General features: G+C 35.2%; 2 protein-coding genes across 2 annotated transcripts; one reads left to right on the plus strand and one right to left on the minus strand.

Moving 5' to 3' along the window:
* Positions 1–269: 269 nt before the first annotated feature.
* Positions 270–6,621, plus strand: LOC109032449 (ras-like GTP-binding protein Rho1). The gene has a single exon (XM_019044585.2). It carries the CDS (start codon positions 441–443, stop codon positions 1,017–1,019), a length of 579 nt encoding a protein of 192 aa, XP_018900130.1. The 5' UTR covers positions 270–440; the 3' UTR covers positions 1,020–6,621.
* Positions 6,622–7,609: 988 nt separating this feature from the next.
* On the minus strand, positions 7,610–17,498 carry Vps51 (vacuolar protein sorting 51). Its single transcript, XM_019044584.2, has 7 exons — positions 15,886–17,498; positions 14,893–15,102; positions 14,026–14,184; positions 12,553–12,663; positions 11,713–11,967; positions 9,924–10,036; positions 7,610–7,899 (listed from the first exon to the last, which is right to left on the minus strand). Exons 1-7 carry the CDS (start codon positions 17,182–17,184, stop codon positions 7,785–7,787), a joined length of 2,262 nt encoding a protein of 753 aa, XP_018900129.2. The 5' UTR covers positions 17,185–17,498; the 3' UTR covers positions 7,610–7,784.
* Between the last annotated feature and the right edge of the window lie 66 nt (positions 17,499–17,564).

Here is a 17,564-nt window from a genome sequence, read left to right on the forward strand (position 1 = left end):
ACCGGCATAAAGTGGTGGTCGCATTTCGTACCCTCTTGACGTCACACGGTATGTTGGTGGCAAAGCATGTACCCTCTGTGCGTCACAGTCTTTAAAATGGCGGCTCAACTCGAAAACCGCCTTGCGGTTCGCATTATATTGTTCGTTGTCGTTGCCTTGCGGCAGCTCGACAAGCCCAACAAGCCGTGTGGCTGGCATCTGGACGCACCTTCATCTAGCCAAGCTGAGATCACAGACACACTACTGCCCATTTGAATGACGTCATTCCAAAAAACCAAAAGTAAACAGCAGCAGCCAGTCCGATCCGAGTCATCATCGGCCATCATCAATTGTCAATTTCCTGACGACGAAGTTATTCTGTAACCCTGCCGCTCGTTATTTTCCAATTTTGCTTTTCATTTTCGTAATTCCGGATACAATTTGAGTGAGTTATTGTTTCAATGGCTTCATTACGTAAAAAATTGGTCATCGTGGGTGACGGTGCTTGTGGTAAAACGTGTCTTCTCATTGTGTTCAGCAAAGATCAATTTCCCGAAGTTTATGTACCCACTGTGTTTGAGAATTATGTAGCCGATATAGAAGTCGACGGAAAACAAGTGGAACTGGCGTTATGGGATACCGCTGGGCAAGAAGATTACGATCGTTTGCGGCCCTTATCTTATCCCGATACCGATGTTATATTGATGTGCTTCTCCATTGACTCGCCCGACTCATTGGAGAACATTCCTGAGAAGTGGACTCCTGAAGTCAAACACTTCTGTCCGAATGTTCCAATCATCCTTGTGGGTAACAAGAAAGATCTTAGAAACGACCCTGTCACCATTAAAGAATTGGGGAAAATGAAGCAAGAGCCGGTGCGGCCAGAAGAAGGTAGAGGCATGGCAGAAAAAATCAACGCGTTCGCCTATTTGGAATGTTCAGCCAAAAGCAAAGAAGGCGTTCGAGAAGTATTTGAAACTGCAACCCGAGCAGCGCTCCAGGTCAAAAAGAAGAAGAAAGGCAAGTGCAGGATTCTATAATTTTGTTTTTACACTTAAGGGTCAATATAGTCACCTTCGACAGAGTTGTATCTATGTCTTCAGTCTACAGCACGATAGTCTTTTTCAAGGAACTGTACCCACAACACTCGTGTCTAAACTGTTTGCTAAGTGTATTTTATAGTAATTTTTGCATTTTATGCCGTTTAATTCTTCAGAACCTTAGTTTTGTACTAAATTCTGTAATTATATAAAGCCTACCTTCTCCGTTGTTGAGAATCGTTTGTAGCTACTGTTATAAATTTCTTAGTGGATTTCAAAAGTCAGATTGTTGTATCCTTTGATCCAAAGAATGTCCCTCTGAGCCATTTTTTCATCTCAATAAACACCTGTAGGGTTCGAAGGGTTTTGGATTTGAAAGTGAAGTTTTGACGAACTACGTTCAACACTAATAAAATTTCCACCTGTTTATCAAAAAGGAGGAAACTTTGCACAGGTTATTGTTGCCATAAAGTTGATAAAATGAGAATTTTGACTTAATACATTCACTTGATGCACAACAGGTATGCAAGTCGACGGTGTAAGTTGGCAATCACATAACTCGGTTTACGACGTCGCAGACTTCTTGTCATACTTTATTTTTTAAAGGAAAACTACTCAACAGCAATTCTTTTAAACCGCCGCAATCTTTTCTTCTCTGTGCAAAGAAAATTCTGCATATTCTTCAAGGAATGATGTCCATTTGTTCACCTTTAAAAAAATAACATATAGGCGGAGATTTTCAGACACCGCAAACGAGATATGTGATTGCGGACTTACGCCGTCGAAGTGCATTTTCGCTTTTAATCCAAGGAAAGAACTCAATGTATTTTAAATTCATGCCAGATACCTAAATCCCATGTTTTCCATAATCTTCTTGTGCTAGGAGATAAAATTAGATTACTCACTCGGAGTGAGGATTACCTAAAACACAATGTTGAATTGGGATGCTTGTCAGCGAAGACAAGCTAAGATATATTTAAGGGTGAAAAAAAATACATTTATAACAACTATCAACATTCTACTGGCAATTAATGCTGTTTATAGAGGCATTATCGATGGCGTGACCAAGAAGTAATGCATTTTGTATCATGCGCATCTCACAATGATTGCACTTGCTTTACTTACCCATCCAATCTGTGAAAATTTATCACATGTTTCGCTACCTCATCTGAAAGGAATTCCTAGTAGGTCGATGATATTCCCTAAAAACTTCTGTCTAAAAGAAACACTTTATTTTTTGGTGAAGAAAACTTCTTTGTCCTCAAATTTGTGTTTTTCCAACTTCCTCACTATTATGGTAAATTTTAAACTACATTGTCAGTGATCCCTCCAAGTGAACAACGATTAACTGCACTAAACAGGTATCTTAACCTTTCCAAACTGACAATGACATCAAGAAGAGTCAAAACCAAAATCCCATGTGACCACTTGGGTGTTGCTCTATCGATGATGATCTATGTAATTTAATTAGATGAAAGTTTTTCTCACTGTCACAGCGTAATTTGTATTAGATCCCGATGATTTTATAAAAAATCTAATCTTCACTGGATAATTGATATGCAATGGGACATGAATAAATGGCTCTGGAGGTTCTCATGCTTATTAGGTTTTACACCTCAATCTTTAACTCCTAGTTTGTTCATATTTTTTGTGATGAATTTTGGATTTGAAACTGTCAAGGGTCCAATTTTTTGAACTGATCGAACTGGTCCAATTTACTTTGAATTGATTAAGGTCTCATAGACATGGCTTGGAATAAACTTTTACAAATCGGAGAAATTCAAAATGCCTTTTTAAATTTTTGTTAATTGCTATATATTTTATTCTTATGCCTTATCTTTTAATTGTGGACTTTTTTACTCATTAGCCTGTTACTGTAGGAATGTAATGATGATCACATGCTGTATCCTAATTTTAGCAGTTTTTATCTTCTTTATTTTTGGTTTGTTTTTTGTTTCTAAAGAGATTTATCCTTTATTTTACTTAATTTACTATAAGTTTTTTCCCTCTTCAATCAACAAACTAAAAATCAGCTTAGCATTGTTGGAACCTTTTTCAAGACGTATCAATGCTATTTCGTCCTCATCTCCCATTACTTAATACTTTTTACTCTCAATATATTCTAATACCTAACTCCTTAATGCATTGACTTTGAGCTCATTGTAGCCTAACTGATGGAAGGACCAAAGCATGTACATTTTGATGGCATAAAATTCTTTTTCAGTCACTATTCCATGAAATTCTGTGTTTTAGCTCTTTCATAACTTGATATTTCCTCACCAATCTATCTGTAAAAAAGGTACGCTTTAACCCCAATAGCCTGCATAGGTATTTCCTCCATTTCCAGTTTCTTAAGCCAATGCCAATATCCAGTTAACTAATAAATTTTTATTTAAATATAGCATCTGAGACTCAGGTGGGCTGTTTTCCATCATCTATTTTTCTACTTTGCTTTGACTGCCAATTACCTACTGAATCAATAATTCTGACTGATACTGCATGGTTAAATTGTACTTTCTTTTATCTATCAGCTTAGTCAATTTCAAATAAAAAAAAAAAAAAATTGTATCGTTACTGAACTCCCCTCTAAGTAGGTCTGTTCTTAGTAAAACTCCCAAATGGCGTATCTCGTTTGCAATGTTTTATCTGCTCCCATTGTATTCTTTTGAAAGAGAGCAAATCAACATCATTCCTTAAAATTTTCAAAAAAATTTCTCGGCACAGAAAAGATAAAGCAAGAAGGTTTCAGTGAATTGACATTGAGTAGTTTTCCCTAAAAGTAAATTATCATAGGAAGTTTGCAAATTTGCAAACCATGATACGTGTTTTGGGAGTCTCATTGACTAAGTGCCTCCACCCTAAAAATCACCAATAGAAGTGAAACTTCATTCATAAATATTGCCGCGTCAATATCTGGAATTTTTGACCTTGATCCTACTGGGCATGTTGGACCAGACTAACTTCCTTCCCCCTTGTGTTTGATGTAAATGATGAACAGCCTCCAAGTCATACTCAAAAGTTAAATAACCACTCATCAAACGCTGCTTGTGTTGTGAAAAAGATCTTATTTCTTGTTTTCATTTTATTACTGAACTGAGAGCGATTCATCTCATTACCTACTAGAACTACCTCATGTATGATTGCTTGAGCTCTAAGAAGCAACTTAATAATAACCTATTTATTTTTATATGAGTGCTCCACAGGAATTTACCTACAGGTCCAGTTTTTCAATTACTCACACCACATCAGCTCAAAGTAGTCTAATTCCAATGTCTCTATTTCCCTAGCTTGTAACAGATCTTTGTATCAATTTTTTAACTGCAACGCCTTTTTTTAAATATCTTTACAACTTTAGCTACGTTCTGCATTCGCAAATACAGTAATCTATGCAAGATCTTAAATTAAAGGAAACGTTAGTACATAATAGGTACCCTTGCAAAACCTCCACCAAAAATTCTGTAGGTATTCGTTTTGTCTAATTTATTTGTCAAAGCTCTCGTATTTTGGTAAATATTTTCCCCTTGAACTTGATTTGTTTGTCTGCATCTTAATTTTAAAGATTAGGCATATGTAAGACATTGCGGCTCAAATAATTGGCAACTTCTTCTGAAAACAATTTCCCAAGTAATATCGGAAATATGCCAGCAAGAGCAGAGTGTCACGCATCAGTGCAAGTTCTCAGTTCCCTTTGCCCAATCAGTCATATTCAATTTCATCTATTTAATCAATGATTCGCTGCACTATTAGTGTGATAGGTGTTTTTGTATTCTTTTATGAAGTATCAAGCAAGTTTAAGTTTTAAGACTGAATCTTTATAACTTCTTCAAGTAACTTTTTCAGAGATTTTTATTCCTATAAATATTCGGTGTAAAATTATTAGGTATTGTAAGGAGGTATTAAAGTCAATTTTTTTTTGTTGCACAATTGATATCGATCACCTATGTAGGTAGACAAATTTTTTATCTCAATTCTTTTTCTGCAGGAGCAACAAGATCCGAGCAGTATTTTATTGCCTAATACTTGGAGTCTTTTTCATTCAATTATTAGACTTTCATTCTCTTCGTATTTGTATTTTTTAAGTAGGTATATTGAAGTCAATTATACTTGTGTACCAATTCTGAACTTAAAACTAAAATTTAAATGGCAAATACCTTTACTTTTAAATTTAGTACTATTATTTCAAGGGAAAGTACCTCCATGTTTGAACTCAACTCTATGTAAAGGGAAAGTACCTCATACCTCTGCCTGTCTGAAATGCATCTCCAAAAGGTCACACAAGTCCTCTTCAGAAGAGATGGATCTTCCTTCATTAAATATTACCTATCTTCTATAGTTAATTCCCAATGACTTTTTTTTAGAGACTCTAATTGAGCTTCTTTAATAACTTTTAATGCTTGTATTTTTGAAAACCTAATATATAAGGTACACATGGTTAACAATAATTTCCCCTGACTTTTTTTAACAATATCAACCCACAAAAAACGATTCCGAACTTGGATATTTTGAGCTCTCATTCAAATGCGAGATGCCGGGTCATCAAATATGGCGGCTGCACAGGTAGGTTGGCTTGACAGTCAGACCGATCTGCGATACCACCATCTTAGATGACTTGGCGTCACGCATTAAATGGGAGCTCAAAATATGCAAATTCGAACTCGTTTTTTTGGGGGGGTTAATATTGTTCAAAAAAATCGATGAAAATTCCTGTAAACTTTGTGCACTCTGTAGTTTTCAAAAATCTAAGAATTAAAAATGAATGAACAAGCCCATCATCATTACAGCTTCTTGCGCTTTATTCCCGAAGCACAATCAATGCTGCTAAGAGCACTGAAAGACTTAGCTCTGATTCATTGTTCTTTACCTTCAGTCTCCTTTCCTTTTTCTGGAAAAATAAATGCAGCTTAGTTGTAGACTTCTTCTAGGGTGTACTACAAGCTACCAAGCTGCCTTGTATTTTTTAAAACCTAGTATCATTTGTATAAGAAACTTAATGAATTAGAATTTTTAAGGAAAAAAACCACATGAGTATTTTTATAATAGGTACTTATCCCTCATTGAGTTTGAGTTATGTCTGCAACTCCTTGTTACTTACTTAATACTTTTCATTGCTCTGCATGTATCAATGGAAGGGACTATATTGTACAATGGATCAACCGGTTCTCAATATAGCTGATCCCTTCGAATTTTTTTTTTACAAGCACTCTCTTTTACTCAACCATAGGAAATTAATTCAAAGTGGAAAGCAAAACTGCAGCAGGTAACTGTCCTTTCAGCTCTAAGACTGAAAAGAATATCCATTCATTTTTCATTATTTAGAAAATACAATCCCACATTAATTTTTATAAGTATTTAGTTATCCCTCTGTATTAAGAAACCAAAAACGTTTTAGTAAAAACAAGAAAAGAAAAAATATGAAGAAAATATTTTATGGAAGAATGTATTCATCCTCAATTTATATGATGCTTTGTCTTCCTGAACCCAATTTTATTTTTCTGCTTTTATTCATTTTTTCTTTCTTTTTCAATTATTATCTTTTTGACAACTGTAATTATATTTTTTACTGCTATGCTAATTGTAAATTAAAAGTCAAGTATGATCATTATTTTGAGAAAGTCTTATTTGTTTTCTCCTTAAAACTGAGTACCTACATTGGAATAATAATATGTAATCATCAAATGAACAAAACGAGACCCTTTGGCCATGAAATATTTTTAATACTACTTTATTTGGTTTTTTCTCTGTGCAAAAATTTTATCAGCCTCATTCAACGCTTGCACTAATATTGGAAGCCAATCATAGTCATGGTATCTAGGACTTGGAAAAACCAGGATTCATCAGGCATGTGCAGTTTTCTCAAAGTTAGAGAAATTGGACGTTCATGGTTTGCCTATGACATGATTCGATCAGAACATAAAAGTTCTTGAATGTGTGAAAAAATTGGCAACAATGGGCTTTTAGGCTTCAATCAATTCGTGAAGAGAAATTTTGTAGCTGAGTAATAAGAGAATTGTAAAGAATCATTCTACAAAAGGAGGGTGCTTTTCTCCAGAGGTTTTTTTTGGCTGCCTGAATCAATCAAAATTCCATTGATGCACATGAATAATGAACCTCAAGTTTCATTAAGAAAAGGGGAAAAAGCTACACGTTCAAATCAGTACTTGTTAGTTTATAGAAAAAGTAAACTAAATTTTCAAATGATTTGATAATGGGAAAAAGGATTCCTTTGAAAACAAGGAATATGATTGTGATTGAATACCAAGTCCCGAAATTTTAAAGCTCATTAATTCCTTTACCTTATTCTTGAGAACAGACATGTTTTGATAAGACCTGACCTGACCTGTCCTGTCTATCTTCTAAAGCGAGATGCAAGTTGCAGCTTGCTGACAGGAGTCTATTGAAACATTTATGTGTGTTCACATAACTAGGGTGAAGGAATAAAAGAGTTTTAAAATTTTGCCACCTTATTCTTGATTTGCTTTTTGCTTGTATACCAAAACATTGTTTACCGAAAAGTGTCATTCTATGCAGGACCTCACTTGTAGTTTATGTCACTAAAACTTAGCAGTCAATGAAATTAGAACACTCACTCATCAATTTATATAACATGTTATATATTTTAACAAAATGTGTAAAGGGAAGTACAAATAAAGATACATAAATTTAGCAATAGTTAACATGAGATACAAAATGCGAATCACTGATTTGATTACTCTGACATAGAAGTGAAAACAGATGAAAATTGGGAATAACTGAGGCAATAATTACTTATCCCTTTTCACATATAATTTCGAGAATACCATGCTCCATTAACTGCTTGTCTCCATCTATACATCGGTTAGTTACACTTCTCACCACTTCGTCGAGCAAATTCCGAATGACCCTGGAAAAATTTGATAAGAATAGATGAGTATTACTTGAGCTCTTCCTTTCCTTGGAACGTAAGAGAACCTTCATAAAAATCTAGCCTGAATTTGGGTAGCCCAAATTTAGCAGTGCCGACATTTTTCTGGTCTTATCCTCTGAAATTGATCAATTTGATCGAAAAAGACCCTCTGCTAGGTGTCAGCCATGATATTTACCCATATGTGTTAGATAGGGACTTTTTGGGCCAAGCTCGAAAATGATAATCATTTACTTCTTTTACTTTAGGATAATTTCCCTGCAAATTGAATTTTCCCATACCTATAATGAAAGTTATCCAGAGAAAATAATTTTTCCAGGAAAAAGGCTCAATTGATGACTGATGCTTCATACGTATTTTGTTGCGTTCAGAACAAAATTAATGACCAATTTTCTCCAGGGAGAAATCTCAATTTTCTGCTCAATTTTTGGAAAGAAACGCTCAACATGTGACAGGTTTGTTTCTAATTTGCTTCTTAGAGCTTAGCCCAACAATAATAATGTTTTTCGACATATCTCAACTCCATCAGAACTTACAGGAAAATTCAGTTTACCAGAAAACTTACTTGCTCATCATGAACATCTCGTCCCAATGGTTTACCGTTGAAAGGAGGGGTAGAAAAAAAGAAAAAAAAAAAAAAAAAATTGAGGTGCCTGATAGAACTCATGGCAAGTGTTTTTGGCTGTTGAAGCCGAATATGACCTCAGTTTATTTCCTGACTTATACTAATTTTCCTGAAAAAAAGAAGAAAAAAGGCATATAGGAAGCCGATCTAACGGCACTGGTTAGTGTCATCTGATTAGGCTGAGACTTCGAGTTGGGTCTTTTTTGATAAAATAGATCAATTTCACCAAACCATGAAACCATTGAAACCATGGAAACTCCCAAAAATTTTTTCCACGTATATTTTGGCCACCCTAAGCTAGAATATGACAGTTGATTTTCTTACATTTTCCGGATTAGATCCATGACTCAGATACTCAAAATACATTTAAGTCCCCCACTTCTTGTTAAAAGAGTGCTGATCATAATAAATAATAATTACAATACAGATGGGTCGCTTTTGTCACCCAGTAACATTCAATTTCATGAGGTAGGAGATTTTTTCATACGATCAATGCCAGTAAATTTTTAAAAATTCCTACCCACTATGTGAGAGAAGTTTTCTTTTTTCTCTCTCTTTTTTTTCAAAGAATTGATTTATTGTTAGCTTCCGATACAGAAATATAAACAATTAACTTATATTATGAATAAGGTATAGTGTAAGTAACGACATGATAGTTGCTTATTATTATAAAAATTAAAAGTAGAGGAAAAGTACATCCATTGTTAAAAAAGACACTAAGATTAATGGATGATTAATTTAAGGTGATAATATGCCAACTTTTGCTGCACTAATGTGCTTAAAGTGGATAAAAGGTTCGAAATTTGTTCGGCTTGGACCGTGACGAGTCGCTCTGGGGTGCTTAGACGCTTATCAAGTTCATGATAAGTCTTATTAGCGTCATTACTTGTCTTTTGATTAGTTTGAAGATGAGAGTTACCTCTAGCTACATTTGCATAACTGCCTGCATTTTTAGGGCTATTTACTACGTTTGTAACTGTAAGATTAGTGGGGGGGGGGACCACTTTATGGTTAACGAACTTGCGGAGTTTTTTTTCTTAATGTCTTTATACACCTTGCGAGAAGTATCTGAAAAACAAGATGAACTTAGGAAAACAATTGAGAAGAACTCAAACCAGGGTCAAAAGAGTTAGTAAAACTTGCATGCAGTCTTCATCAGTTTGCTACAGTTAGCCCTACAAGCTTTTTGAAGGTTCGCACATCGTTATTAATACCTGATACGCAACGGAAAGATAGAACCACTAAAATTTTATAAATAACGTTTTAAACTTCAGAAATTTTACAGTTTTTAGTTGGTTTAGACTTGTTTTTGTCTAAGTTGTGCCTTAAGAGTCACAATGTCGTTAGCAAAGTGGAAAACATTTATCAAAATACTCACGTTTCATCAGCAACAAACCGCCAGAGATAGATTTTCAAGTAGTGAGTATCTACCTGAACTTGTTGGAGGCCATACTTGTTGAAAGTCTTCAGACGAACACATTCTAATAAAGCCTGAAAAAAATTATGCACTATTGAAGGAAGTAGAAGTATTTGATTAAAAAAAAAAGAACAATAATGCTCTATCATTCGAAATTAAAATTTTTTGGCAGATTAATTCGGAGAAAACCACTGATCTGTTGTTCAGTTCATCTACCACTAGTTCATACTTTCCTGGTTGCTGGGAATACATTTTAAACTCGGTCTCCTGTTTGAAGACGAGAAAATCTATTTGTGATGTACCAATGTCTAGAAGCGAAAATTTTGAAATTGACCATCTAGAATTTGAAAACTACCAATGTTACTGGATTAGTTCCTACTTTAATACACTAATATTTTATTTACGGAGTATTGAAGACTCTTTAACAAATTGGTACTACTTACATCATAATCTCACTGATTCACTCTCATTTAGGTACTAACTTACTTCACTTTTTTCATATTTTCTCAGACTCAGATTTGGCAATTTTTTGGCAAAATTTGGCAATGTCGGAATTTTTTTGGTCTTACCCCCTGAAACTGATCTATATGATAAAAAGAAACTTCAATAGCTTTCTGACACTGCAAATTTTCTTATTTTGTCATAATTGCACCTTGTTTCCCTTTTGGCAAACCCCTCAAAACCTGGCTGATTTTTTTTTTTGGGGGGGGGGGGGGGGTGTTAAACGACTCAAGAGACAATGTAATTAAAAAAATTAAAAAATAAAGAATTTTCGATTTGGACTTATAAAAAAAGTTTAACTCGTTCAAGCACACAGTGTGTACAGAGTGCTGCTGCTATTTGACCCTCTTCTTAAGGTCAAAATTCTTACAAGGAAGCCCCTTGCAAGAGGCGAATTTTTTGTAATAACTCCAACTTTTTTCTCCATTATATAATTGAATTGCTTGTCGAATTCTGAGGTCAATTTATTTAATTGCAATTTATTTTTTTTTTTCTCTCTCTCTTTATTTTATTTTTTGAATGGAGAAGTCCAGGTTTTGTTGATTTCTTTGGATTTCGAATACTGTAACTTCTCTTCTATTCCGCCGATTTTTATGAAAGAGACCTCTTCTAATTCGGGGTTTTAACAGAGAGTAAGGAAAAAATTGCTAAATACTTGTGAAACAATTTTGTTTAAAATTGGACGAATCCTGTATGAGCCACGTTTAGCAAATGGTCTAATAAATTTCGAGGCTCATCACAGATTGCACTTACGGCTGCCCTGGCTGTCAGAGCAGTGGTACCAAATTTTGAAAAGCATAACAGGGGTGTAGAGATCTGTCAAAGCAACGTTTTAAACAAAACGGAGGAGTGAAATTCTCATTCGAAGAGTGCTGAACTGTTCAGCCATCCTTGAATCAGTTTGTTTGATTTTGCTTAAGTATGCATATTTTAAATTAGCGTGGAGCACTCTTAGGTTTTTTTAAAAAAAACCAAGTAACGTAGACTCTTGGCATTCATTGCACATAAACTAGAAAGCCCCAGAATGACAAACAAATTTAAATAATTATTATTGATGGATTAGTAAACTTTTAACACGCTTAGAAAAACCTCAGAAGTTCGCGCCAGTCACTTTCCGGTAAGGAACTAAGGGACTCGGTTATTGCATCGAGTAGGGGGTCGAAACGATTGCAAAGGCGGTATACTACGTATACGCGCCAAAATGGTTAATTGTAAGTATATCATCTTCCCTCAGCAAGGGCATACTTACCTTCAAAGTAATGTTAATGATTCCGGTGAGGATGGATATTCTTGAAAACTGAATAGGAGCAAAAATATCAATATTTTGAGAGAATATTTTGTTAATGGCAGCGGCTGGTAGACTGACATTGCTCACTTGAGAAGCAGCTGATGTTCCCCAGCGAGAGTGGTGTTGGTAGCTTCGCGCCGATTGTTGAGCTGATACTCTTCGACTCGAGTCAGAGCTTCCACCTGTTCTTGTACCTTCTTCAAAGAGAGCACCAACCTGAAAATATTAACCCTACATTATATTCATCACATGATGATAATTACACCATGCACTAATTCATGACTGTTTATGTGAAAAGGGGCCTTGGTGCATGGAGGGACACTTTGAGGATAGTAATATTTATCAAGATGGGTTGAAAAATTAAGCCTGATTTGCACTGGAAAATGCCTCCTGTCATTAAAAAAATAAGTTCAGTTCATTTTTGTGTTAAGTTACAGAAAGTGAAAAGTTGCACATGCCAATTTAAGCTCTGAATACAGCACATCACAACTTGAGATAAAATTTTCTTGAAATTACGTTTTTTTAACTACAAACTTTAAGCTCTTTTAACTCAGGTTTGGTTTGAAAATGGGCATTCTTAGAGCCAAAATTTCCATCAAATATTCTTCTAAATATGTACTAGCAAAAAGATCTTAATTTTAATTTCTTTTGGTGAGGAGGTTGTATTTCCTGTAGATATTCATATTTATGAAAAGGAAACTTGGACTGAATTCATCGAAAAGGCACAAGGTCGCATTTTAGTGATGGAAATAGAGAGACTAACATTCCTGTGTATTTTACCAAGAGCTTGAAATAACTTACTTGACAATCAATAGTTGTAATATCTTCGATGACTCGTTTCATAGCAGCACGAACAGTGCGAGGCTCAGCACAATGAAACCAATCTCTTGTATCAACCGATTTTTTTACCATCTGAAGACAAGTCAACAAATTTCATGATCAATCCTGATGTCTATTACACATGCTTTATTGCACTTTTTAGCATAATTTTGTTCCTCATTTTACTCCGTTAAATTTCAGTTGGCTCATGTTTGAGTGTCTTCGATGAAACTTTCTTAAGAAATGGGGGCAAAAGTTCTATAAAATCAGTTATTTATCAAGAAAGTCTCATTAAATTGCAGCCCCATTTTCTCAAACACAGAAAATAATTTATTCAAAAGCAACTGCTGCCAAGGCAGCTGTGTCACATGTATGAATACAGAAATATTTCAGACTAATCAATTGTTCTGGGTTTGAAAACAATGACAGAATTATAGATTAGAAAGATTTGAGAATAGTCTCTAGATATTTATTTTATGATTTTTTACGCTGAGTCTTAGACAAGGTGTCCGTAAAGTCCCCTCTTCCAATAACTCTTTTACCTGGCTAAAGATTTGAAAATCTAGGATGTTTCTAGGTCAAAGGAGGCTACTTTTTGGGTCCCCTAAAATTTTCAGGGGGAACGCCTTGGGGGGGGGGGGGGGGGTAACAAACCCCAATTTTTTTTTCAAATGGAAAGACCCCTTCTGTGATACATTCTTTGAAAAACCATAAAAAAAAAAAAAAAAAAAAAAAATCGTGCAATCCCTACATTATTCTCTCAAACCATTTTAAAATGGCAGCCAGTTAAAGTTCTGTAGGGCCGAAATTGGCAATCTTGGTTTTTTGCTGATGGACTTGTCTGAAATTTGATATCTTACGGTATTTTGGCACAAAAGAAAATAAAATATTGACGTTAGATTTGGAAAAAAAATCAAGGTTGCTCATTTTCGGCCATTTTTAACTAAAACCGGCCACCATTATGAAAAATTCTGGTTTTTTTTTTAAAAAAAATCTTACGTCAAATTCGATCATTTCTAGTGTCAAAGTAATCTTAATTACAGAGTTTCAGGCAAATCTATCGGCAAAAAACCGCGCTGCCAATTCCAGCCCTTTTGAACTTTAATTGGCCGCCTTTTCGAAACGGTATGAAAAAAGGACTTCGCTCCAAATTTTTTTTTATGGTTTTTCAAAGGAAGTATCACAAGAAGGGTCTTTTCATTTGAAAAAGAAGTTGGGATCCGATATCCCCCAAGGGAGCTCTCCGGAGAATTTTAGGGGGACCAAAAAGTAGCCTCTTTGTCCTAGGAACATCCTTCAAGTTTAAAAGCTAAAGCTCAATTAGGTGAAAAGTTACAGGTGGAGGGGACTTTACAGACACCCTTTATAGTCTTAAAGATGTACTGATTGTACAGTTTCATAATCCTGAAGTTTCAAAAAGCTAAAATAAAAAGTGATTGGGGTGGTGGTACTCACGACAGAAAGAGCAGATCCAGCTGCAAAGACATACTGGTTCATGAGATACTGCGCTGCTGTTTTCATTCCGGTACAGATTTCAGCTTCAGAGCTCAATAATTCCTGTTCTGCTCGAGATGCATTTATGTTAATGCTGAACCATTCATCTGTCACATTCAACTAAAAACAAAATATAAAAAAACGTGAGGGCTCATGAAAGACTTCTGAAACTATATTGGATTGTCAGTCTATTTTGACACTTTCATGAAGGAATCTCATGGTGTATCGACAGTGAATTTATCAGATGACATTTCTTGTTTGCCAAGTTTAAAAATCTGAGCTTCCAATTTAATTTTTTGAAGGAGAATAAATCTATATCATTCTTTGAAATTTTCAAACATAGAACAGAAACAAATATAGATTTATTATAAATTTTAGTCCGATTAATTTTACCAAAAATTAAAATAAAAATAATTCATATTATTCATAAATTAAAAGTTCAAACTGATAGTTTGTCTCCTCATAGGAAGTGTCTGATTTTACCTACTTCTTGTTTCTGCAAATTTAAGTTTTAATGATTTTGGGCTTGAATAAAAGTCGATGTAAAAACAGGAACATTTTTCAACATTTTTGATTATGTGCCCCTAAGAGACCCCAACAATTAGGTGCCCAACCATATTCCTAAATTTCAAACTAAAATCATTGCAAGATGTGCTGAAAGTTGTGATTTTGCACAACTACTAAAAAAGGTCACCAGAGGTCTAAAGGGCATCTGAGATAATTTCAAATATCAGGTGGGTGAGTAAGTACCATGATTGTAAAAATGGTTAATTTTGAAAAAATTGAGTTACCTACCAATTTGACTCAATCAATAAAAATAAAATTTACCAGGTATCTAACACTGTTAGATTCATATTCGAGACACATTTTGGAGAGAAGTAACAACAATTGAAGAGGAACTTTATGAGCACTCGCTTGGACAGTGGCAGTAACATGGTGAAGGAAACTAACAACCAGGCCTTCTCGCACACCATCAATACAAAAAGCTTCTTTGAAGTTATACTTTGAGATAAATGTCAGCTCAGGCTGCAAAAACAACTGAAAAAAGATAACAAAAAAAGAGGACAAATCAAAACAAAATTTACTATCAAAACTTAGGAATATAGCAAACTTTCCACAATGTTTATAGGCAGCAATGAAAAAAAAGTACAAGCCATCTGGTTGCCTTGCTTACATGAAAAGTTCGGTAGTTTAGGCCATGGGTTGCTGCTACTAATGATATTAAGAGGATCCAGCCAATAAAGATGTTCATTCAACAAACAATTTTTTAAAAGTTTTGAAAATGAGAGCTTCAAAATTCCTCCAAGGTGCGTAGAACTTGCGTCAGATAAGTTGGAAGTTGTTTACTTTGCGAGGAACTGCACTGCTGCAGCTGTTCAATAGTGAAAGAAGATTGACCGATTGTGCCGACCCTCTTGTATTAAGCAGGTGCTGAAACCAATACCTTCTTCTGAAGATATATTGATAAATTTGTGCTATAGTTTAATTTATAGGGGCTGACTGGCACCAAAAATGTGGCTGCAAATACCAACCCATCAGGGCTCAGATCAGCTTTTGTCAATTTTGTTTTGCTGTGCGAACAAGGCAAACTGGCCCAAAGGCACAGTGGAACACATGGAACGCGCCAGTGGAACGGGCTAAAAAAGTGATGCGTTCCGTTGCGATCCACTGTAGTTCGGATAAGAAAAAAGCCCTTTAAGGTTCCTAAACTTGGTTGGAAACTTATTTGGCATGGACTCTTAGAAGCAAGCAATTGCGATGCTTCTTAGTTACCTACTTAAAAATAAAATATGAAACTAATTGACAGGAAAGAAATCATACCAATAAGTCTTGAAGAATGCCTTTGACTTTTTCAACAGAAGCTAAGACCAGTGAAGTGAGTAATTCTGTGGACAAGGCACTATTTGATGAAAGATCGAGCGATTTGTTACTGGTATAAACTGATCCCTCGGTGTGAGATGAAGTATACTTTGGGGCTGCTAAACTTTGCTTCACACGAGCAAGGCTATCTGCGAAATGACTTTTCAGGGATACTAAATGGTTCCTACACTGTCTGTGAGCAGCGCTAATTATGAGCTCCATTCCTTTGACAGTGAAATCTACATGTGTGAAGAGGGAGTTGAAGGCTTGAAGCCTACAGTAAAGCCTGTCCAGTGCACTTACTAATACTGCTGTATCCTCTTCACTTGTTCCTTCGAGTTTCAATTGGACTATCTCCAAGTAACTGTTCATGTTCCGTATAACAAAGCTGTTTAATTTTCCTACTGCTTCTGAATCTTCCAGAGAGTTTGTGCGATTTAAGAACATGTCTGTGTATGATGTGACTATAAGACAAAGGTCAGTCAGAAACACATTGGCACCAGAGTCCATGAATTCCGCAGCATCTTGTCCACTGTGGGTTATTTGCATGGACGATAATTGCTCTGCCAATCTTGAGTCGACAAACGTCAGGTATTCAGAGCATAACTGATCTGATGGTTCTTGAAGTTGAAGCAAAAGATCGATGCATTTAATTAATTTTTTGGCAGACGTATCTTTGTTTTTTAGTTGATCGCGAAGTTTTGTTTTCAATTTCTGGAGTATATCATTACAATCTTTTTGTATACCTTGAAATGAATCCAGGTCACCATAGTAATCCAGAATAGGTTGAGTTTTGACAAATTCTTGAACTGCCTGCTCATAATCTTCTTCTTGCAGAAGTAGCTTTAATTTTCCAGGTAACTTAAATAGAAACTGCAGTTTCTTCAGTAGAGCATGAACACCCGATAGTTTAGAAATTTGTCCATGAGTTCCTTGCAAAGTGCTTGTTATCATTTCAGAGAATGACGTGATGGAATTCATATTTTGTATCAACATTTCCATTTCATCTTCCATTTTCTTGAAATCTGTCTTCATTTTTTTTATCGTATCGGTGGCTAAAATGAATTTATTATAATTCTCATAAACTAGGGTTTGCATATCAGAATTAAGTAATTGACAGTCTTTCACAACTTCACTTTCACAATCCATGATGTGTTTCAGGGAGCATTCCTTGAATAATTTTTGAAGATACAGGTCAGGGTTGAAATCAGGTCCATTGATATCAAAAGGACTTCCTCGTGGTTTTTCTGGTGGTTCCATGTTTCAATATCTCTAATGCACTAAACTACCATTTGCGACAGGCACATGTGAAGAAACGTGAGGCAAAAATCAAGCGAAACTGATGAATTTCAAATATAGCAAACAACGATAGCTATTCTTCCATGTATTAGATTGTAATAGCAGTACGCGCTTTAAAAAATTAAAAGATATAAGTAATCTAAGAATGAACAAGATGCAATGGTTGTCGGGTATCAATTAACTCTTACTGTAAACGAAATACCAAATATCACAGAAAATATGTGCTTTAAAGAAACTAGATGCTTTCCAAGGATTAAAATTGATAAGAATTGCAGTTTGTTGTTGTTCACATCACTGTCACACGCGTACACTCGTAAAACAGGGATGAAAGGAGAAGGGTG

Source organism: Bemisia tabaci, chromosome 2 (genome assembly GCF_918797505.1).
Source record: "Bemisia tabaci chromosome 2, PGI_BMITA_v3".
Classification (NCBI taxonomy): domain Eukaryota; kingdom Metazoa; phylum Arthropoda; class Insecta; order Hemiptera; family Aleyrodidae; genus Bemisia; species Bemisia tabaci.